Source organism: Sorghum bicolor, chromosome 9 (genome assembly GCF_000003195.3).
Source record: "Sorghum bicolor cultivar BTx623 chromosome 9, Sorghum_bicolor_NCBIv3, whole genome shotgun sequence".
In the NCBI taxonomy this organism is placed as follows: Eukaryota; Viridiplantae; Streptophyta; class Magnoliopsida; order Poales; family Poaceae; genus Sorghum; species Sorghum bicolor.
In genome coordinates this window covers 51026629-51047571 of record NC_012878.2, presented here as the reverse complement: position 1 = coordinate 51047571, position 20943 = coordinate 51026629, and the positions used below count along the sequence as shown (strand labels likewise).

Genomic DNA, 20943 nt, shown 5'->3' with positions numbered 1-20943 from the left:
AAAGTCTAATTCTACTTGTGCTCTTTTGAGGGGATACATACCTTTCTTGCTCTTTTGAAACTTTTTGAGGAGAATGAGATGCTCTATATTTTCTTTTTCTTTCCTCTCTGGTGGTTATCTTGTACCCCTAATTCTACTGTCGGACACTTGTCCATTTTACCTCTCGTCTCACTTTTTCTTTTCTTCGAGGTTCCAGGCACTTGCCCCTTTTTATTTCCTCGTATTTATTTTTTTCTCTCTCTTTTTTTTAGAGCACTCATCTCTTGAAATAATATAGCAAGTGGTAGTAACCAAGATAACTTGAGCATTTATTTCACAGGGAAAAACAGAAATGTTTTTGGCTATTCTCTCCCTGATTAGAAGTAGAATATTTTTGGGTGGTTCTGGAGATGGAAATGGATGGATATATGTGGATGCGTACTTCCGGAGTAGAAGCAGCATGTATGCGTGAACGTGCAAGTGAATCTTGATTTTAACCACATGACAAGCTCCTAAGGATCTACACAGCTTGACAACACTCAATGCTCATAAGTAATAAAGTAAATGTGTGGTTCATAGTCTAGCAAGCATGTATATATGGCTGTGGTAGGAATTTAAACTCTCATCATATAGGAACTCATCATGCAACATTTTAAAGATTTTCAAAGATAAAATTCTCTAGAATTCTAGCATCTCTAGGAACAGATAAACAGCAGCTCAACCTTCCCATATCATATCCGTTAACGACTTAGACTTTAGATCAAGTACTCTTCCCACAAGTTCAGGTTTAGAGCAAATCTTAATTAATAACAGTCATGCCTAAACATGAGAGAGATTTCAATTTTGAGAACTAGTCATGGCAGAGCAACTATTCATCATTTCCATGTGAGAGCTTATCATGAGGGTTCATAGCAAACTTTATTTATTTATCTATTTAGCAAACTAAGCAAAGATATATATATATATATAAGCACATATTAGAGTAAAGTATAAACGTGCGTAGAATACTTAACTGGATAAATGGAGGCGCTCTCCCCCAAGCTGGATTTTGACGCAATTTCTTCTGATGTAGCTAGCAGGTGCTGGAGGTGTATTTGAATGTCGGCAGCACTCTGACAGCGATTAGGATATCCTCCTTCTGCTAGACTTCTTTGATCCTTGAATTCTGTGGAGCTCAAATAGACAACAAAGCTTTGTGGAACTAGTTAAGTGTTAGCATAAATATTTAGCCTTTATCATGTTGAGTCTCCTCAATAAATGTTACTCTCTTTAGTAGGATCATAAATTTATTTTTATATTTTTATTTTTATAGGACAGGAATATATTTATTTTATTTTTATGCCACCACAGTGAATGTACTTATGAGTTTTATGCCATGAGCATACTCACATGGGGCTTACTATTTTTAATATTTTTATTTTCTTTTCAAGATGATATAAACCTGATTAACTAAGCAAACTATTTTAAAATAATTGAAAGGAAAAGATAACTACCAAGTTTACCTCTTGGCAAGGCGTTCGGTGTTTTTAAGTCCTCCGAACGGGACTCTCCGTTTTCTCAGTCGTCCTAGGATTCGCTGGATGGCGTAGTCGGTGGTTCCGGCGGCGCCTCCTCTTCATGTATAACTATCTTCTCTCTCCACACGTGACTCGGTGCTACGGTCTCCTCACGACAGTTCTGATCAAGCTGTATGTCTTCAGACCTTACTACTTCTCCTTCGTAGTCTGCTCAACCGTTCTTGATGATTTGCCTCCTCTGGTTGCGGTTGCGTCGTCTTCTTCTTGTCCTGACCTGCTCAGAGTCTTCAACTATATAGTTAGGGTCAGTAAAATAGCGGCGTACCTTCTCAGAGGGGAAGTTCATGTGGACTTCTCCAGTTTCAATGTAGATGATTGCTTTAACGGTGCTGAGGAACGGTCTTCCAAGGATGACGGGTGGATTGTACTCGTCTTCTCCCATGACAATAACCTTATGGAATGTCTGATCTGCCATCTAGAGCTGAATGTATGTCGGTTGTAGGGGCATGGTTCCATGCAGGAGCTGATAAGTGACTGCGGCCATTATGTTGACGTCAGATCCGGTGTCGTAGAGTGTCTTCTGAAAAAATATCCGTTGATTGTGCACTCGATGCTTGGAACACCAGGGTCATCCTTCTTGATCAAGAAAGGCGACTTGAGTTGACGATCTTGACCTCCTTGAGCAGCAGTGACCATCTTAGCTGACTCAGTCCACAATTGCTTGTTCCTATTCCTCCTGTTGGTCCTTTCCTTGGTTCATGTCAGGATTGCTCTAAGATTTGTGTAGTTTTGTTCTTGAAGGAAAACGTCTCCTTCGTCCCCTTGATGTAGAAACTGATCTTGGCAGCACTAGCGTGGATGACTGCTCCCGAGGTGTTCAGGAATGGCCTCCCTAGAATGATGGGTGCCCTCTCATCAGTACCAGTCTCTATCACCACGAAGTCTACTGGGGCGTACAAGGTACCAACTCGGACGCAGAGGTTCTTCAATATTCCTTTTGGGAAACTTAGTGTCTGATCTGCAGGCATGCCGATGCCGATCGGGATGACGGTGCGTCCTGGATTGCCTCTCTTGACCGGCAGAAGGTCAGTAATTACTTCCACAACGAGGTTACTCCAGTAGTTACGTCCTCAAGCATCTCAGGGCAGTGATTGCCTAAGTGTCCAGTATCTCCAGTGTGTTTGTGCTCGTAGATGTAGGTTCTTCACTTGATGGAGTCTAGGAGTTGTAAAACTCCGTCATATTTTGCTCGAAGTGTACCTGCTCATAGAGACAAGGCAGAGATCAAGTGCATGGGCCCTGTTAGTGGAAAACATCAAAAGAACCAAAAGTGTATTTGTTCTTCTCTAACCTTAAGCATAGTGAGCAAGACAAAGTTGATGGATAATAAGATCATGAGTATAACATTTAAAACATTTGTCATATCAGATCGCTCAACCAAATGGAAAGATAATCTATCTATATTTATGTTTTGTTTATATCTTCCAAAGATTGAATGTGCAATATTTTAGCTTATATGATTAGGAGTGTGGAATCACAACGGTGGAAGGACTAAACATATTGAATCGATTGGATTGGTTAATTTAGAGTTGTAAATCATACACGTTTGTCTCTTTTATTCATGTGAACGCCAGAACCAAAGAGAAGCTTATAAAAGTGATAGTCAAGTACTTTAAGATGTTACCTTACTTAAAGAGTGATGGTACAGTATCACCTTGTGGAAGCTTTCCTTTCTTAGCGGTTGTGCATCGTGTTTGTGGCACCCTCCATGGATCATCTCTTGTGAGCTATGCCTTCCTTGTGTAAATTGTTAAACTTCATGTGTCTGTCTCTTGGTCTCCAATGTGAGTTTATCTCAGGACTTCCCAGGTCGATATTGAAAGTTTTCCTGCAGGGGTTAGTCCAACAAAATATCCAATATCTACTATAGCATACTATCGGCTCAAAGATCAACCTAGACACCATGACTAATTTGATTTAGGAGGGCATTTTAACCTAAGCATCATGCTTAATTTAAACTCCCTTGGAAGTAAGATCATCAGCCCTAAACTAAGCACCATGCTTAATTAAGAGATAAATGAAACTACTCCAAACCTAGACATATACTAAAGCAAATAAAGGTAGCATGAGAGCATTTATAGAGATCTACTCAAGTGGAGATGAAGTAGTGTGATTAGTATTTAACAAATTGAGCATGTCTCAAAGGTAGGGACAACCAACATAGCAACATGGCAAAGGATGTTTTTATGTAAAGTACTCCCCCAAGCTTGAATTTTGCAAAATTCAAGTTTGGATGAATTTAATTCAATGTTGTATGATGATTGGTTGGACATACCTTGTGCTTGTCATTCATCCGATCTTCTTGCTCCAATCCTGGAAAGGTTAGTGACAAGAATACCCGAAGGAATTTTTTACAATTATCCTTATATGCTCAATACACAAGGTAATGTTGCAAATAATTCAAAGCTCATGTTACGATCTGATCAGTGCTTATTTTAGGACACTAAGCTTGTCCTTGGGAAACCATTAATTTAAGTCGGCGAAGTGGTTTCCCCTCCAACGCTGACCTATATCAAGATCAACTCAACGAGATCTGCAATATTTAATATAGACATATGCATCGACAACCGTCCTTTTAAAGTTTTTATGAATAGAAAGGAAGAGAGGGTTGGAGATCTCGAATGTGGTGATATTGGAGAGACCAATGGATTGTGAAGATGTTGCATATGAGCATGGAGTAAATGAAGTGGCTATGAAATAAATTCTATGCTCATTAATGCTTAGAGTGAAATCCATGTGGTATGGTAAAAATGATAAGGTGAGTGTGGTAAAAAGGAAAAGAAAAAGGATACACGGACGACTTGGTTCGAAACTAGCACAGCTACCGTTCCCCGGCAACGGCGCTAGAAAGCTTGTTGGGTATTTTAAACGCAAACAGAAAAATCTGCAAGCGCACGGATACCGATGTAGCTTTCATCCGGGAGTATTCCAGAGTATCGATTTTCCACAGAGAACGTGAGTGTACTAATTAAGAATCAAGATCGCCCAAGGATAACTATATAATTATTTTTGGTAGGAAGAGAGGAAGTTTCCTGAGAGTTCTCTAGTTGATCTAAGAATCAAGAATTACTTCAAGATTATCTATATCCGGACATCAGAGCACTAACCACAGAAAGAGATGAGAAGGGGGCTAGGAAGGTCTGACTACGGTCCTACAAACACCGATCCGAACGTGGTGGAATACGTCGACCGTTAGAGCTATCACTACCCTAAGGCTACCACAACAATCCGCAGGATTGGGTGCAATTCCATGTAATCGCAAGACTAAATACCACGTCTAATCTATTAATTACTACTCTAGCGTTATAAAGACTAGAGCACTTGATGCAAGCGGGAATCTAATAAATAACTTGAATGTAAATAAAAGTAATTAAAGAACTCAGGAATTATGAATTGAAGAACTTGGAGAACGATGAAGAACGAACCAGTTGCTGTAAAAGTATAATGTTGAGGAAGATCCGACAGATCTGGCTCCTCCTCCGCTCTCCTCTTCTCTCTCCCTATTTTCTAGATTACAACTAGAACTAACTAGAACTAGAACTAGAGGAACTAGAACTAGAACTAGATAAACTAGAACTAGAACTAGATGAACTAGAGGTAGAACTAGAAGAACTAGAGGGATCCTCTCCACTTGGATGAAGAATTGAAACCCTAACTTTGATTCTGTAGAAGAGGTATGCTCTCCAGGGGCCAGGGGGCCTTGCTTATATAGTCTTTTCAGATGAATCTAGGCCGTCGGATCAAACCGACATTAATCGCACGGTTTTCCTTGGTCCCTTAGATCGGTGGAGCACGATCCGTGAAGTTGAAGCTGATTGGTTACTGTAGCTGGGCGGGCACCCAAGGGACTTGGGCGGGCGCCCTGCCCCCGGGCCCGATCGGCCTCCCGTTCGTTCCCGTGGCTTCTGGAGTCTTCTAGATGGTAGAAAATTGCGCGGCACGTTAATATCTCTATGTAAACCCGACGTGTGGGCCTTTCTTCCGTATTTCCTGATAACCCCCTGCAGAAATAGACAAACATCAAAACTCGTAGAATTCTGTCAGATAAAACCCTAAGTCTAGGTGTTGGTTGCATTTGGATCCTTTTCCATAATTAGTTGATGGTTAAATGTGAGCATTAAGGACCGTCAACACTACCTTCGCTGTTGTTAAAAATTAACTATGCATCTAAATAAATACATAAATAAGTAATTATAAAAAATCCTAAAATACCCTTACATTTGATTCTTTAATTATCATTGCTTTCACTAGTGATTAAAAATGAAGGTATATATACATGATGTGTGTTACCGCGTAGACAAGTATTCATGTATGTAAGAAGCCATGAGCATATATCAGATTTTTAAAAGTATAGCTCAAGTTTACTCAACTTAATATAAGTCAAACTTTCATCAATAAATCACTTAATGCTTTGCCCCTGCATGGGTGGATGACTAACTGGTTTATACAAAGTACATAGTTATATACTATGATGGATCTAGACGACGACGACAACAACAACAATAACAAAATGGATTATTTTTCTTTTTTCTTAGCTTGGGAGGCAAGAGAGGGGTTTGAGCAGTCGCCCTATACACGGCTAACCCCATCCACAACAATGTTGGATCTATATCAAGCGACAAAAGGTCTGTTTAGAGTTTTGTAGAGCTCTACCACGTACAATCCCAAAAAAGTGAATCTGCATATGAATTCACCTAGATCCAATATAGAGCGTCTCCACCATAGATTTAGGATTTACTGAAGTGTTTGATATAGCTCCAGCGTTTTTCTCATAATGCGTCAGTTGAAACTAATTCTTGCTTAAAAGAATCGGTTTACATATTAGACAGAGCGAGGTACGTCCAGTTTCATAACAGCCACAGCTTTGGAGCCGTTAAAAGAAACACGTGTACAGACCGGCTGGCACACGTACCTTAGGCCTAGTTTAGGCCCTGTTTAGTTTCAAAATATTTTGCAAAATCGACACTGTAGCTTTTTCGTTTGTATTTGACAAATATTATCCAATCATGGACTAACTAGGCTCAAAAGATTCGTCTCGTCAATTTCGACCAAACTGTGTAATTAGTTTTTATTTTTATCTATATTTAATATTTCATGTATGTGTCTAAAGATTCGATGTGACGGGAATCTGAAAAATTTTGCAAAATTTTTTGGGAACTAAACAAGGCCTTAGTTCACCCTGAAAACCAAAAAGTTTTCAAGATTCTCCATCACATCGAATCTTGTGGCACATGCATGAAACATTAAATATAGACGAAAATAAAAACTAATTACACAGTTTAGCTGTAAATCACGAGACAAATCTTTTGATCCTAGTTAGTCCATGATTGGATAATATTTGTCACAAACAAACGAAAGTGCTACAGTACCGAAAATTTTTCACTTTTCGGAACTAGGCCTTGTTTAGTTTCAAAAAGATTTCGGATTTTGGTACTGTAGTATTTTCGTTTGTTTGTGGTAAATATTGTCTAATCATAAACTAACTAGGCTCAAAAGATTCATCTCGTAAATTACAGACAAACTGTATAATTAGTTTTTGTTTTCTTTACTTCATGCATGTACCATAAGATTTGATATGACGAAAAAAAAAAGTTTTTGAATTTCGGGTAACAAGGCCCAATACGTGCGACGGGCCCGGGCCCGGCATACGGCAAGCCGTGTCGTGTGACGTCGTCCTGTACGGGACACAAAGAAACCGTGATCCGGCGACCGCGATATGTGGACAGCCGGACAGATCGTGCACTGAGCCGGACAGCCGGTACGTGGTGCCCGGCCCGTGGCCTAAGCGCTGCTTGCTACTACCGGAGTACCCAATGGTGTTGTACCGGTGTTATGCCAGCAGCGGTCAGGGCGGAGCAAAACCAAATCTTCTTTTCGACGGAAGAACAATTAGGCCTTGTTTGGATGTGAAATTTTTTGGATTTCGCTACTGTAGCATTTTCGTTTGTTTGTAGTAAATATTGTCCAACTCTAGACTAACTAGGATCAAAACATTCGTCTCTTGATTTACAATCAAAACTGTGTGATTAGTTTTTGTTTTCGTCTATATTTAATGCTTCATGCATGTGCCACAAGATTCGATATGACAGAGAATCTTGAAAACTTTTTAGATTTCGGGGTGAACTAAACAAGGCGTTACATTAGATAATAGTTAGGTACATAAATACGTTAGAGTAACTTAAGCAGCAGCCCCAAAACAAGGCTTCTATTTTTAATTTAAATGCTCTCCTTATTTTTTGGGCTCTATTTTTTTGCTTTAACTCCAACAGCAACATCTAAATTTGGGCCACCAAACCTATTCTGATAGAGCATGACAGAATGGACCCACTCATCTTTTTTTCTTCTTCAACTTTTTTCTTCCTTTGGACACGGACACAATTGGAGGATTGATCCGACGACCGTATGGTGTCGTGCACGTGCAAGAGAAAGAGAGAGAGAGAGGGAGCGCACGCGCTGGAGTTAGAACACGTGATGGAGGATGGGGGCTGTCCTGTTGGGCCAACCAGAATGGAGTCTGGGGAAGGAATATGGGTGCCCACCCAAATATGAGGTCTGGAGTAGGAGCCCTGCTGGAGTAATGCACCTATATTTAGCTATTGGGACGTAAGTAGGGGCCCTGCTAGAGTTGCTCTTACAAGCACTCTGGATTACACAAATATCTAGAAAAAAATCTCTACAACTAAAACTTACGAAGAGGACCCGTCTACCACATGTGGTGAAGCCATGACTCCAATCCTCTTTGTTGACACATAGGCCCCATCGCTGCCACATACACATAACCAACAGAGAAGTCACCTAAATTTGCGTGCAGTGACCATATTTACAAACTAAAAAAATCATAACCCAAAACCAAACATCTAAATTAAATTTCGATTACACCATCAGATTTCTTGCAATAAATCCTTCAAAATAAGATCTCACATGGATATATTTAGATAAAAATATTTTAATGAATATTTATCTTATAAAGCATTAATTACTGTTGTTAATGAGTATGTCTAACCTTGTGGTTTGGAAATTCATAGGGTATTAAGGGGACCTTGATCTTCAAACTAAAAAAATAATCTTGTATCTTTTTTTCAATTCGATTCTATACTTAGTGTCTCACGAAGTGTTTCTTCCTTTGTTGGATGGTTTGATTTCAAGTGTCATTGGCCTTGCTACAACCCATTTATAGTTTTAGTGATGCCCTTTCAAATTTGCATGTCAACCAATTTGTTCTTTATTGGCTGCATGCATGGGGTGAATAAAAAACTAATGTAAATAAGAAGAGAAAGGAAAGATTGGACGAGTGTGTTCAGATGTAAATTGCTACCAATCAAGAAGAAAGTGTTGCTCTTGCATGTCTTCCTATTGAATTTAACAAATTATTTATGTCTAATAAATCAGTTATTTTTAGTTGATTGATTATGGCCCACGTAAGGGCACTCACAATGCAGACACTATCGTAGAGTCTAAAGTTATTTATTACCTCGAACAATGTGGACTTAGAGTCTAAATAAGACTTGGAGTCTTATTTTTTTCTACCTTTCTTCAATAAATATGCTGCCACATCAGTAAAATACTATAAATAATATGTAATTAATTGTCTTAGACTCTGTGATAGACTCTTACATTGTGAGTGCCCTAAGAGATCATAGCTTACAGACTAGACTTACTTGAGCATTTATGTCTACCCTCCATCCATTTATCGGAGTTATCTTACCGAAAAAATTTTCTCCAAGAATCAGAGCCAGGACCACTATTTTCATCTTTTTCCACATGCGGCTCCTCACATTGGTCTAATTAATTCAATTGTCTGCATGCAACTCCATTCATTGGCCGAATTAATTTCCCCTTGGTCACTGTGCATGACCCTAAAATGACTCCCATAAATAGATGGAGGGAGTATAACACTGCATGTCTCATGTATTTTACTTATTACTTGAGTATTAAATTTTGAAGATTGGATTCGGGAGGTTTGTAGTTTATAGAGGTGATATCTTCACTACAGTCTAAACAACTTAAGTGTTGATGGTAGATTTTAAATCATCGATTTCCAAGCGGCACTAAGCTAAAGTGAACTATAATCTTCGCTCACAATTTGCTTGTCCATACAAGGTGTTTTAAGATATTTGACTATACAAGGTGTTTGGTTATCCAAATCAAAACCATGATGCCATAAGATTTTTTTTTCATGTATTAGCTGAAAAAAATACTTAAAAGTACGTGAATTTTAAAATCCGTAGCAACGCACGGGCATTAACCTAGTCATCTAAAATATACTCAAGTTGTAAATAGCTTCAGATCTCAAAATCAAACTTGTACGATGCTTTGCAGTATGGATGACCGCACAGGTAAACTAAAAAAACCTAAGAACACATACCCAACGAACGATGGTCAACATTCATATAGGCGGAGTTGAGAAACTTCTTCTTTTTGATGTCTTTCTTAATTTTCTTTTTGCCATTGAAGAATGAAAAAGACTGATCTGAAATTTATTCTCCCTAGTCCTTCATCGTGGCCAGATCTAATCACTCTAAAACATAAAAGAGACCGGAGAATAATATTCCATAGTGGCGACACCATCTCCGTCTTGATGTTGCCGTCCGAAAATAAAAGTCTCCATGTCGTCGAATCGGTGGGGATGCCAACGTCGTAGTTGTTGCCTGTATCTTCAACGGAGCCGCCATGGAAAAAACAATTTCACCCTATCATCTCATCGTCATCGGAGAAGAGGAGGAGAAAGTAAATCTCCAAAATCAAGAAAGTTGGCATGGAGAGACTCTAACTCTAAATATTAGCGGAGCCAGAAGCTTTCATGAGCCTGGGTAATTTTTGTTAAACAAAATATTTAGCTAGAAAATTACAGAGTTTTACTTTGATATAAAGAAATTTTCTTTTTCAACGTCCGCGACGAGCCCGGCCGGCCGCCCGGGGTGGCCGGGCGGTGGCTTCGCCAGTGACTCTAAAGACTCGATCTAGTGGAAAAATTTACTAAAACGATAGATCCTCACTTTCTCTGGCCTGCAGTGATTATCACTGTAGGAAGAGAGAGGGGGACCAATGGTGATAGAGGTAGGAGCGGTGGCGGCGGCCTAATACTCTCTTTTGGGGAATCAAAGCAAAACCAAATCGAGCAGATGTGCTTGCCCTCTTGGGTAACGAGTATAAGGTTACACCGGATTATTATACCCCCATATAACAAAACCTTATAATCCGGTGAGTATTTTTCGTTTATAGTTTTCTATGGGTGCGCGGGTGTTGATTCCTGTTTTGAGGTGTTGACACGATTGCCTTGTGTATTTGTAGCTTGACCTTCGGATGTAAATTTGACTCAACTCAGGGTTGCAGGAGGGCTGGTGATTTGGATGTCACATATTTCTTAGACATCGCTTGAATATTCTCTGATTCGGCTCCAATTACCTCGATGTTGTCTTGTTGCGGTCTACGACTAGTTAATGACAGCTTTAACATCAATTAATTTCTACTAAAAAACGGGTGGTGTGGAGAGTTGTCGCCTCATAAAGTCAAAACATGCTGAAAGCAAGGACAGAAAGAGTTGTTAAGTTTAGTTTTTATATGCTCCTTACGAGTTTTGAGTGTCAGAGCTTGTGCAACTTTTGGTTGTATATTTCCCTATAGGGTAAAGTTAAAGGTGTATTCGGTAGCGATCTAGATTCTCTAACAAACATTCTGAATTTAGTTTCTTCTTAGATTCAGCTTTTTACTCATAAAGGAAGTCGTTTAGGATAGGACACAGTCTCTAAAGCCTAACTTTGACTCCTTGTTTTATAAAAAAATTTATCAGAAAGTGGTATATGTATATTTTATGAAAGTATTTTTAAGACAGATCGATTCATATGTTTTCATATTTCCAAACTCAACAACTTAAAAATTATTCATGATTTATATTTTCAATGTTTGACTCAAAATTTATCCAAAATAATTTCCTTTGTGAGTACGGAGGGAGTATGTTTCTTCTAGAGAATTAGAGTTGCTTTTTCAAATTGTTTGGCTAGTTGATAGGATTCTGATTCTTCTTGAAGGATGACGAAAATCAGTATTTTACATTAAAAATAAAAATGATTTTAGAAAAATAGCAATTTTTTATGAACCAAAGAACTTGAAAAGCAAACAATTTTAGTTGGTTTCACTTGAGGAGGATTACTTATTTCTAGATTAAGTGCGAGGTAGGAAAGCATGAAATAGAATAGGGAAAAAAAACTTTTGATGTTGACATCACTCCTTTGAATACAAGCCTCTGAGATGAAGAGGATCTTCGTGGGCATCCAAGTCACCCAACTCATAAGGAAACCTAGTCTAACTCAAGTTAGAGTCTATCTCGAATTTCAGAAGTAGTCCCGGGTAAAATCAACGACCAGGACACATATGACTTGGTTTTTGACGATGTACATATGCATGGAAAGACCATTTCACTCAAGTTCATCTAGAGTTAATGGATATCATCTAAACCAAAAAAAATGTCAGCATCCAGAATATGTTAGGGTGCTGCAACACTATCTTATGATCTGTTGGGTCGTACATTATCTTAGAGCCCATTAGGGGCACGCCTAGGGGTTTGCACACCCAAGACATTATAATTAGCTATCGTCGCATTGGTTGGGGTTTGGGTTTTGTTACGTTCTTGTTTTCCTCATGAAACTTGTTTGTAGTGTTTGTATAGCCAAAATCGACTACTATGAATCAGGGCTCGTGTTCTTGTTCTTTTGAGTCGGCTAATGCTTTCGAATCTAGTTATGAATCTCATACTAGTTTGATAAACTTCATATATATTTACAGTTTTATATTATATGTTTCATGTTCTTATTTGTATTCTCGATTCGCTTGCAAGAAAGCCTTTTAGACGAGATCAATCGCGTTGTGCGTTGTTGGTAACCACCAGGTAGTGGTGTAACGGTGTAGGGGGTCCGAATCAAACTTTGTTCAAAGCATAGATCGTGAACATCAAGTTCGCGATCAATCTAATTTATGATAACTATTGAAAAATCAGGCTGTGTCTACGTCAATTCTTGAGGTGATTCTGATCTCTAATATAATTAAAAAGTAAGAATCACTAGAAACATTTCTACCGTTTGGAAGGATTTCTAGCGATTCTGAATAAAATGTTTCTCACATCCAAACGGAACCTAAATCTCCCCTCATAGACATGTTGTGTTTCTCCTGTAATACAACCATTCCCATGCAAATCCAACAGCCATAGAGATGGGAGCACATGTCCCTAACGAACAAAAAAAAAGGTACATTCTTATGGATATATAAGTCACATTTTATATCCTTTATATTAAGAAAAAGATTGCACTGAGCCAGTGCCCGTGGCCAAATCGCTGCTTGCTACCTTTTGTTCCCTTGTGATATTGGTGCAGCACCCTGCAAAACAATTTGCTGCCACTGGCCTCACCCGCACGTTCTCGTCCCTTCGTCCGGTGTTGTTTGCTCTGGACCGGTGACGGCTCAGACGGGGTTGAAGCTCGCTAGCTAGTTCCCCTCCCCCTCGTCTGCCGGTTCGAACTTCGAACTTGAAACGGCGAAATATTCTGCTAGCTTAACATGGGTACCTGTGTAATATGCATATGATTGACTAGGCCGGGGTGTACCTGTCTAGTACTGTTTGCTCAATCGAACGCATTGGAAAGTTCGTTAGGCCAGACAACCGAAAATATTCCTGTTCCGCGCGTGAGGCTTCCGAGGTTCCTGTTCTGCTCATGAGTCGTCCAAAATTCAGATCCGATTCAGTGAGTGCTCACGCTGTCACGCACTTGTTTCGTCCCCCGTTCCATGTGCGTGGTCTCACCATTTTGTCGCTCTTCAGGCCCATGTCGAAGTTTAGACCCTAGTGAGGAACACAAAATGTGACCTATTTTTTCAGAACATACAAATAACTAAAAGTGTATTTAGATTTCACATCGTAGCAGATAGGAAGGCTTTTTAATATTAAGAAAAAAAATATGTGGTGGCTATTATACTTATACAACATGTGATCACTACTCTCACTACCGGTTATACTGTAGCTAGGCCAAGCCTGGGATCCGCACAAATTTGGGATCCTTTCAAACGACACGAAGACATATATTATTGCCAGTTTAAGCTATTGCCAGTTTAAGCTAAACCGCAGCGAATGTCACTGCCAAATAGAGCCGTTGACGTCAGAAGTGATCCGAATCACACACCAGCAGGGTCTTGAACGCCCTAGCCGCCATAGACCGAAGAACGCAGCAAGATATCACTTTTTCATGGTGAGGAACGGAGAGGTTTATTAGCAAACCTCCAAAGGATAACCAACGTGTTTGTGTGACGAAGAACCGGCTAGTTTTCAGGCAAACTAGCAAAGAAACTGTCAAAGCTCTCACGCAGGAGGGACCTCGTCAAGGCAAGGATGTTGATGGGTTGCCCTAGGTCGGTCGGCAAGCTTAGGGCGCCATCCTTGGTCGTCGAATCAAAGGTATGAACAATATGAGGATTGGAGAAGAAGGTAAAAGGGATAAAAGTGGTGTAAATTAGTTTGTATGATGATTGGATAGATGATAACTCAATCGGTCGTGATCCTCTTATATATATAGAGGGAGATGGTCTTATTCCAATAAAAAAACCTCTCTAAGACTTATTGTCCAAATTTTCAACAAGTTTGGAAGAGTTGAGATTGAATTTGGACTCTCCCTTTTTCGGACCGTAGAAATCAAGTTATGTGTTTCCTACAAAGCCAGAACTCCTATATAAAAGTCAAAAGTTCTGATCTTCGCATAATGAACAATTTTGGTTGTCAACAAGAGCTAATAATCAAAATGATAGGGTGGATATTAACTGTTGGCTAAATTGGGCCTGTTTAGTTCGCGCCTTTTGCCAAAACTTTTGTTGTTTTAGCCCATCTTTTCACAACATAGATCTAAACAGCATGGACAAAAAAGAGCAAAACTTGGTCTGCTAAACTTTTGGCATTTAGAACCCAAGAGACCCAAAACTGGGCAAAAACGTCATGGGGGCGTGTGTTGTATCTGTACGGCTAAAGTTTTGTCTTGCATCTAAACACCAAGATGTAAAGTTTGAATAAACAAAAGTTTTACAGCAAAAGATTAGGGACAAAAGTTTTGCTAAGCATCTAAACATCCCTTACTAATCGACAATGATATAGCATTGTTAGGTTATGGCTTGACCTGATAACAACATTAGGACATCAGTATAGGGTTTTTGATTGGTGCTGTTAAATCCACCTAACCATCATATCTCAGTTTGTTTGTTTGGCTAATAAGTTATGATTGAAAGTATTGTTTGCTAATTTATTGTGAGAAAAAAATACTGTTGAATGGTTAACAGATTCGGAAGTCTTGAGATTATCTATCGAATCCATTTAACACGACGGTACATGATTCTTCACCGTGCAATCAAACTACTATCACCATTGTTTCTTTAATTTCCGAATAAGATCTATCTTACAAAAGGGTGACACCCCTAGATAAAGCACGCAGGCCTGCGATCTCGCTGGACTCGATCACAAACACTAGTTTGACGTGAGGCAGCCGACCCAAATAAAACCAGTCTTAAATCTATTAGGACTCAAATACAACTATGACACGAATATTAAAATAGTACGGCCTTTTCCAAAAAAAAAAGTAGGGCAGCACTGCTAGTTACTACCTGATCAGATTAGCACTCAAACTTGCATGTAACCGGGAGATGAATTAATGTTCCGTAGCTTTTCTCTGGCTCAATAAAATATCCGATCACTGTGCTAAATATATGCTTCACGGCAATTAATTTACTCGCAATCTGAATATAGCTCAATATGCATGGAACCAATTTGAGTTGTCGCATACTTACGTTCTTGCTTCTTTTGCTTGTGCAAATTGTTTTCTCGAAAAATAAGCTTGGTCTTCAAAGTTGCAGTTATTGACCAATACTCCCTCTTTCATCTTAATTTTATTTGCATCCAAATAAAAATGAACCAAGTTGAATAATTTGAGGAGCCATGGGCTAATCACACCGTGGGCTCACAATCGCCACTCAGGCTTTGATTTTGTCTGGCCCAATACGGCAAAACCCCTTCACAGTGGCCCAAGAACCGGCCAGTTATCTTCCTCCTGACTTCAAGACGGGCAAACCATTTTTCCTTGCTAAACCTGTTATATACACGCAAGTACACTCAGACACACCTACACTCGCACACCTATAAACATACAGACACTCTACTCATATACGCTCGCCTCTATATACACACAGACACATATTCAGCACCTTTCAATGATTATGTTGTACCGATAAATCTTGACATATTGTGAAGTCATCAATGCACCTTTCTATTGAGCACACCAATTGGTTAATCCTTATGATAAAATGTCAGTTGGTTAATTCCTTTTGGTGAAATATCAAATCCATTTAGATTCAAGTCGTCTACTTGACACCAATATTCTTAATTTTCTAAATCTTCACAGTAATCATCCGTTCAAGTTCTCAATCTTTGTTTGAATTGAATCTCACAGCCAATCCAAACAAATCTAGATCCATGCTTGTATGCCATATGGCAAGATAACGTGTAGAGCGCTCACATGTCAGCTCCATCTTTCCTTCTCATCTGCTGAGCTCGTCTCTCTTTCCAAGCCCCAAGCTATGCAATAATGACAGAAGCTCCATCTTCCTTCTCTCTGCAGAGCTCTTGGGCGCGTTTGCGACCATGGCCCATCGGCCCGGCTACACCCTCCACATGCAACTGCCGATGTTTGTCTGCTTAGGCCCACCAACGAGCCTGACACTGGTGTGCAAATCACCTTCTCTCTCTTGACTTCTTGGAAACGAGATGGAGGTTTGTTTCTTGGCGTCCTGGTTCCCTTGAGCGACGAGTCGGCACGCGGGAGCATTGGAGACATGCTCGAGTAACCTCCAATCACCCCCCGCAACCGTGCATACCTCTACACACTGTTCACGCTTGCCGCTGCTACAGTCAAGCCGCACTGCTAGGACGAGGAAGACAACCACAAGCGAGCATGGACGCCACTAGTGTCAACTTGTCCGCTAGCGCTAGTGTCGGCAACGACGGTGGCGCACGGGAGGCCTTCGCGCACCAAACGGTGCCTTGCAGCACTGCAACGATGCTGGCGCCATGCCCGTTGAGCAGCAGGGCCTCTTCCATGGAGGTCGAGGTCGAGCACCGCAACCACGAGACCGAGCTCCTCACGCTCGCGCGCCTCCACTCGGTCTGCACGCTCGACCCCTCCTTCCTCCTCCCCCCCGCAGCGCCACCACCGTCATGTTCGTAGGCACCCTCCACCGTCGCACCATCCTCACTCCTGCAGATGTGGCACGAGCTCGAGCTCGAGCTCAGTGGCAGCCATAGCCGTGGTGGAGTGTCACTTGGGTGTTCAATGAAATGCCAATAAGGATGAAAAGGGTGGTAATGTTACCACATCCTGAATCCAGGATGACCGTATTCATCTATACGAGCAACACAAACACGATTTGGATAGCTCGGCTCCTGGGCCACGTTGCCAAACACGAGTAGTTGTACCATTTAGACCATACTCTAGCTAGCCATGCCATGGCCAGCTGGCCAGGCCGGGCAGATACACCCTCACAAACACGTCCCTTCTATCTTCCCGAGGCCAGCTATATATGCCATCTCAGACCCTCATGGCTGGCTACGTCTCTACCCGCATGTCAAGCTTGTAGCTTGTGGGCGACGCCAAGCCCCTGGGTCTAGTGAGACCCATGGTCGTGTCACCCCGAGCCTTTGGTCGTACCTCCTAAGCCGTGCGAACCTCGTATGCTCGCCATCAACCTCGGTTGTGGTCCCCATGCAGGCCACGCCTACCCTTGAGCTATATGCTCTTAGAACAGGCCGCTTGAATTTTTTTGCCGAATCTATGGGCTATTCAACATTGTTTTTATCTTATAATAAATTAACAAATAGTATTTTTAATCGTGACTTTTTAGCCAAACAATTATATATACTATGGCCTACTTTAGTTCTAAATCTTTTTGCACAATTGATATTGTAGCACTTTCGTTTGTATTTGACAAATATTGTTCAATCATGGATTAACTAGGCTTAAAAGATTCATCTCGCATATTATAGGCAAACTTTACAATTAGTTATTATTTTATCTATATTTAATACTCTATGCATGCGCCACATGATTTGATGTGATGGAAAATCTAAATTTTTGTACAAATGTTTTTGGAAACTAAACAAGGCCATGTGAGAGAGGAAGCTCGCGGGGATAGAGATAAGGAAGGAAGGAGGATCCAGGTAATGTATGGGTCTCATATTTCAGCATACGGGCACGGTCCTGATCCGTTTGGACTAGCTCTTAGAACCAAAAATATAAATAGAGGATGTAAATAGACAATTTAGTAGTTTAGAGCAGAACTACTAAATTTGAGGACGTGGTAATTTGCGAATTTAGGAATCAAGATTACACAACTGAATAAGTTTTGAGAACCTAAATAGAAATTTTATGAGTTAAGGACCTAGGTAACTAGTTTAAAAACTGCAATGTACTTTTTTTTAGATAAAGTGATGTTTGTTTTGGCCTTGTTTAGTTTCCTCCAAAACTCAAAAACTTTTCAAGATTTCCCATCACATCGAATCTTACGGCACATGCATGAAACATTAAATATAAATAAAAATAAAAATTAATTACACAATTTGTCTTTAAATTGCGAGACAAATTTTTTAAACCTAGTTAGTCTATGATTAAACAATAATTATTAAATACAAACAAAAATACTAGTGCAATACCCAAATTGTTTTTCACCACCCAACTGATCAAGGCCTTTGTCAAGCAAATGAAAAATATCTCGGTCTTAACATCGTGGGATGCTCGTGACATTAAATTATTACTCCCTCCAAGTTGCTAAAAGAAGTCGTTTCGGACAACGACATCATCTTCAAAATATAACTTTGACCCCTTATTTTTATAAAAATATTAATGAAAATTTATATATGTATACTTTTATGAAAGTATTTTTAAAGACAAAGATATTTATATGGTTTACATATTTCTAAACTCAATAAATTAAAAGTTATTTATGATTTATATTTCTAATGTTTGACTCAAATTTTGTCTAAAACACTTTTTCTTTTACTAAGGTCCTGTTTAATTCCCAAAATTTTTCAAAATTCTCTATTACATCGAATCTTTAAACGCATGCATAGAACATTAAATATAGATAAAAAATAGCTAATTGCACAGTTTACCTGTAATTTACGAGACGGATGTTGTGAGCCTAGTTAGTCCATGATTGAACAATAATTGACAAATACAAATAAAAGTGTTACAGTTGGCAAAACCAAAAAAAATTTCTAACTAAACAAGGCCTAACTTAAAGGGAGTACAAAGTTAATGTAGAAAAAAGTTAATAAAATTATAAAATCGTTGCACAAATACCTGCATCACGCCCTAATACCACTACTGCACCACCTTGGATTAGATAAGAGACTACCATCACCATCGCATGCACGCTAGTAGATTATTATAGCACTGTCTTATTATAACCAGCACATACGCGTTACAGTGCAATGCCAATAATATCAACATCTCCCGCGGACTAGCTTTGCAGTTGCAGGCCTACGAGGCGACGAACGTCGACGAACATTGGCTTGGTGCGAGACGTTCAGAGGCACGGGGACGGAGGGCAGAAGGGGCCTCCGCGGGGTGCCCAGAGGTCGGCGAAGGCGGTGAGGATGTGCGGGTGGTGGCGCGGCGAGTTGAGTGCCAGAAACTGCTGCAGCAACGCGTTCAGGTCCTCCCACGCGTACATCTCCTTCTCCGTCACCATCGCCACCATCGACTCGCGGAAGTCCTCGTACGGCGCCGCGGACTCCACCTCCACCGCCACCGCCACCGCCGTCTCCTCCCCCAGCGCCGCCGCTCTCCCGCACGTGCTCGTGCTCGTGCTCCTCCTCCTCCTCCTCAGCCGCCGCCGCCGCCTCTGACGCGTTGCGTGGTCAGCATCGTCGTCGACCTCGTAGACGTTGGCGTTTGCGGCGTACGTCGCTGGGCCGCACGACGGGTGGTGGTGGTCTAGCGACGACAAGGTCGTCGTGGCGGTGGTGATGGAGGTGGACGACGTGAAGCCCGTGGTAGCAGATGACGACCAGAAAGACGACGACGAGACGTGCGGAGACGACTTGGGCTTGCCGACGACGCCGCGCGCGTGGGACTTGAGCGAGGAGATGAAGGAGCTGAGCAGCCTCGGCGCGCGGCAGTTGCAGCCGACGTCCACCACCACCACGGGCGGAGGCTGCTCGAACCTGCTGCCGCCGCCACCCCGCCGACTCCAACCACCACCTGCCAGCGACATGGTGGTGGCTAGGCTAGTGCCTTGCTCTGCTAGTGCACGCTCGCAATGCAAGCAAGATCACTCGATCAGTCGATCTCACTCGTTGGCGCACCTTGTTTGTGAGGGAGCGGCCGGCTTAAATGGTGGAGCCAAGAGGTCTACTATGAAGCTGGAGGGAGGGCGGTGCCAAGATCGTGGTGAACAGTGAGATATGTTGCTTGTACTAGGCGCGTACGCTAGCTAGGGCCTTGTTTAGTTCACCTTGAAAACCAAAAAGTTTTCAAGATTCCCCGTCACATCGAATCTTGTGGCACATGCATGAAACATTAAATATAGACGAAAACAAAAACTAATTACACAGTTTAGCTGAAAATCACGAGACGAATCTTTTAATCCTAGTTAGTTCATAATTGGATAATATTTGTCACAAACAAACGAAAGTGCTACAGTTCCGAAAAGTTTTCACTTTTCGAAACTAAACAAGGCCCAGAGGTAGCTTAGGAATCATGGCAGTGCAGTGAAAGCGAACCGACGGTTCGGGGAGTTGCAGCGGTTGCAGGAGGCAGTGTGTCCATCCGATCGTTCGTCTGATATGACCCATCGTCGGTGGATGCATCCATGAACCTATGAAGTTTCACTCTCAGTCCTCAGCCACTTGTTTACCTGTTACTAGATGAATTCCTTGCTGCGAAATTTAAATAAGGCCTTGTTTAGTTGCCAAAAAATTTCAAGATTCCCCGTCACATCGAATCTTACGGCACATGCATGGAGTATTAAATTTAGACAAAAACCAAAACTAATTACACAGTTTATCTGTAAATCACGAGATGAATCTTTTGACTCTAATTAGTCTATGATTGGACAATATTTGCCACAAACAAACGAAAGTGCTACAGTGCCCAAAACCCAAAAATTTTGCCAACTAAACAAGGCCTAAATCACTATATACATAGCATTACTATATAATATTTAGTATAATATATATATATATATGACTTATGTATTTTATTGTATTAATTTAGTAAAAAATTATTAAGTTAATAGAAGAAAAACTAATATTTAGTTACATTATAGAGGAATTGGTGATGAAACAAATAGTATATATACATGACTT

General features: G+C 40.7%; 1 protein-coding gene across 1 annotated transcript; it reads right to left on the bottom strand.

Moving 5' to 3' along the window:
• Positions 18869-19921, bottom strand: LOC8072501 (transcription repressor OFP8). The gene has a single exon (XM_002439829.2). The coding sequence runs from the start codon at positions 19848-19850 to the stop codon at positions 19161-19163; it is 690 nt and encodes a 229-aa protein (XP_002439874.1). The 5' UTR covers positions 19851-19921; the 3' UTR covers positions 18869-19160.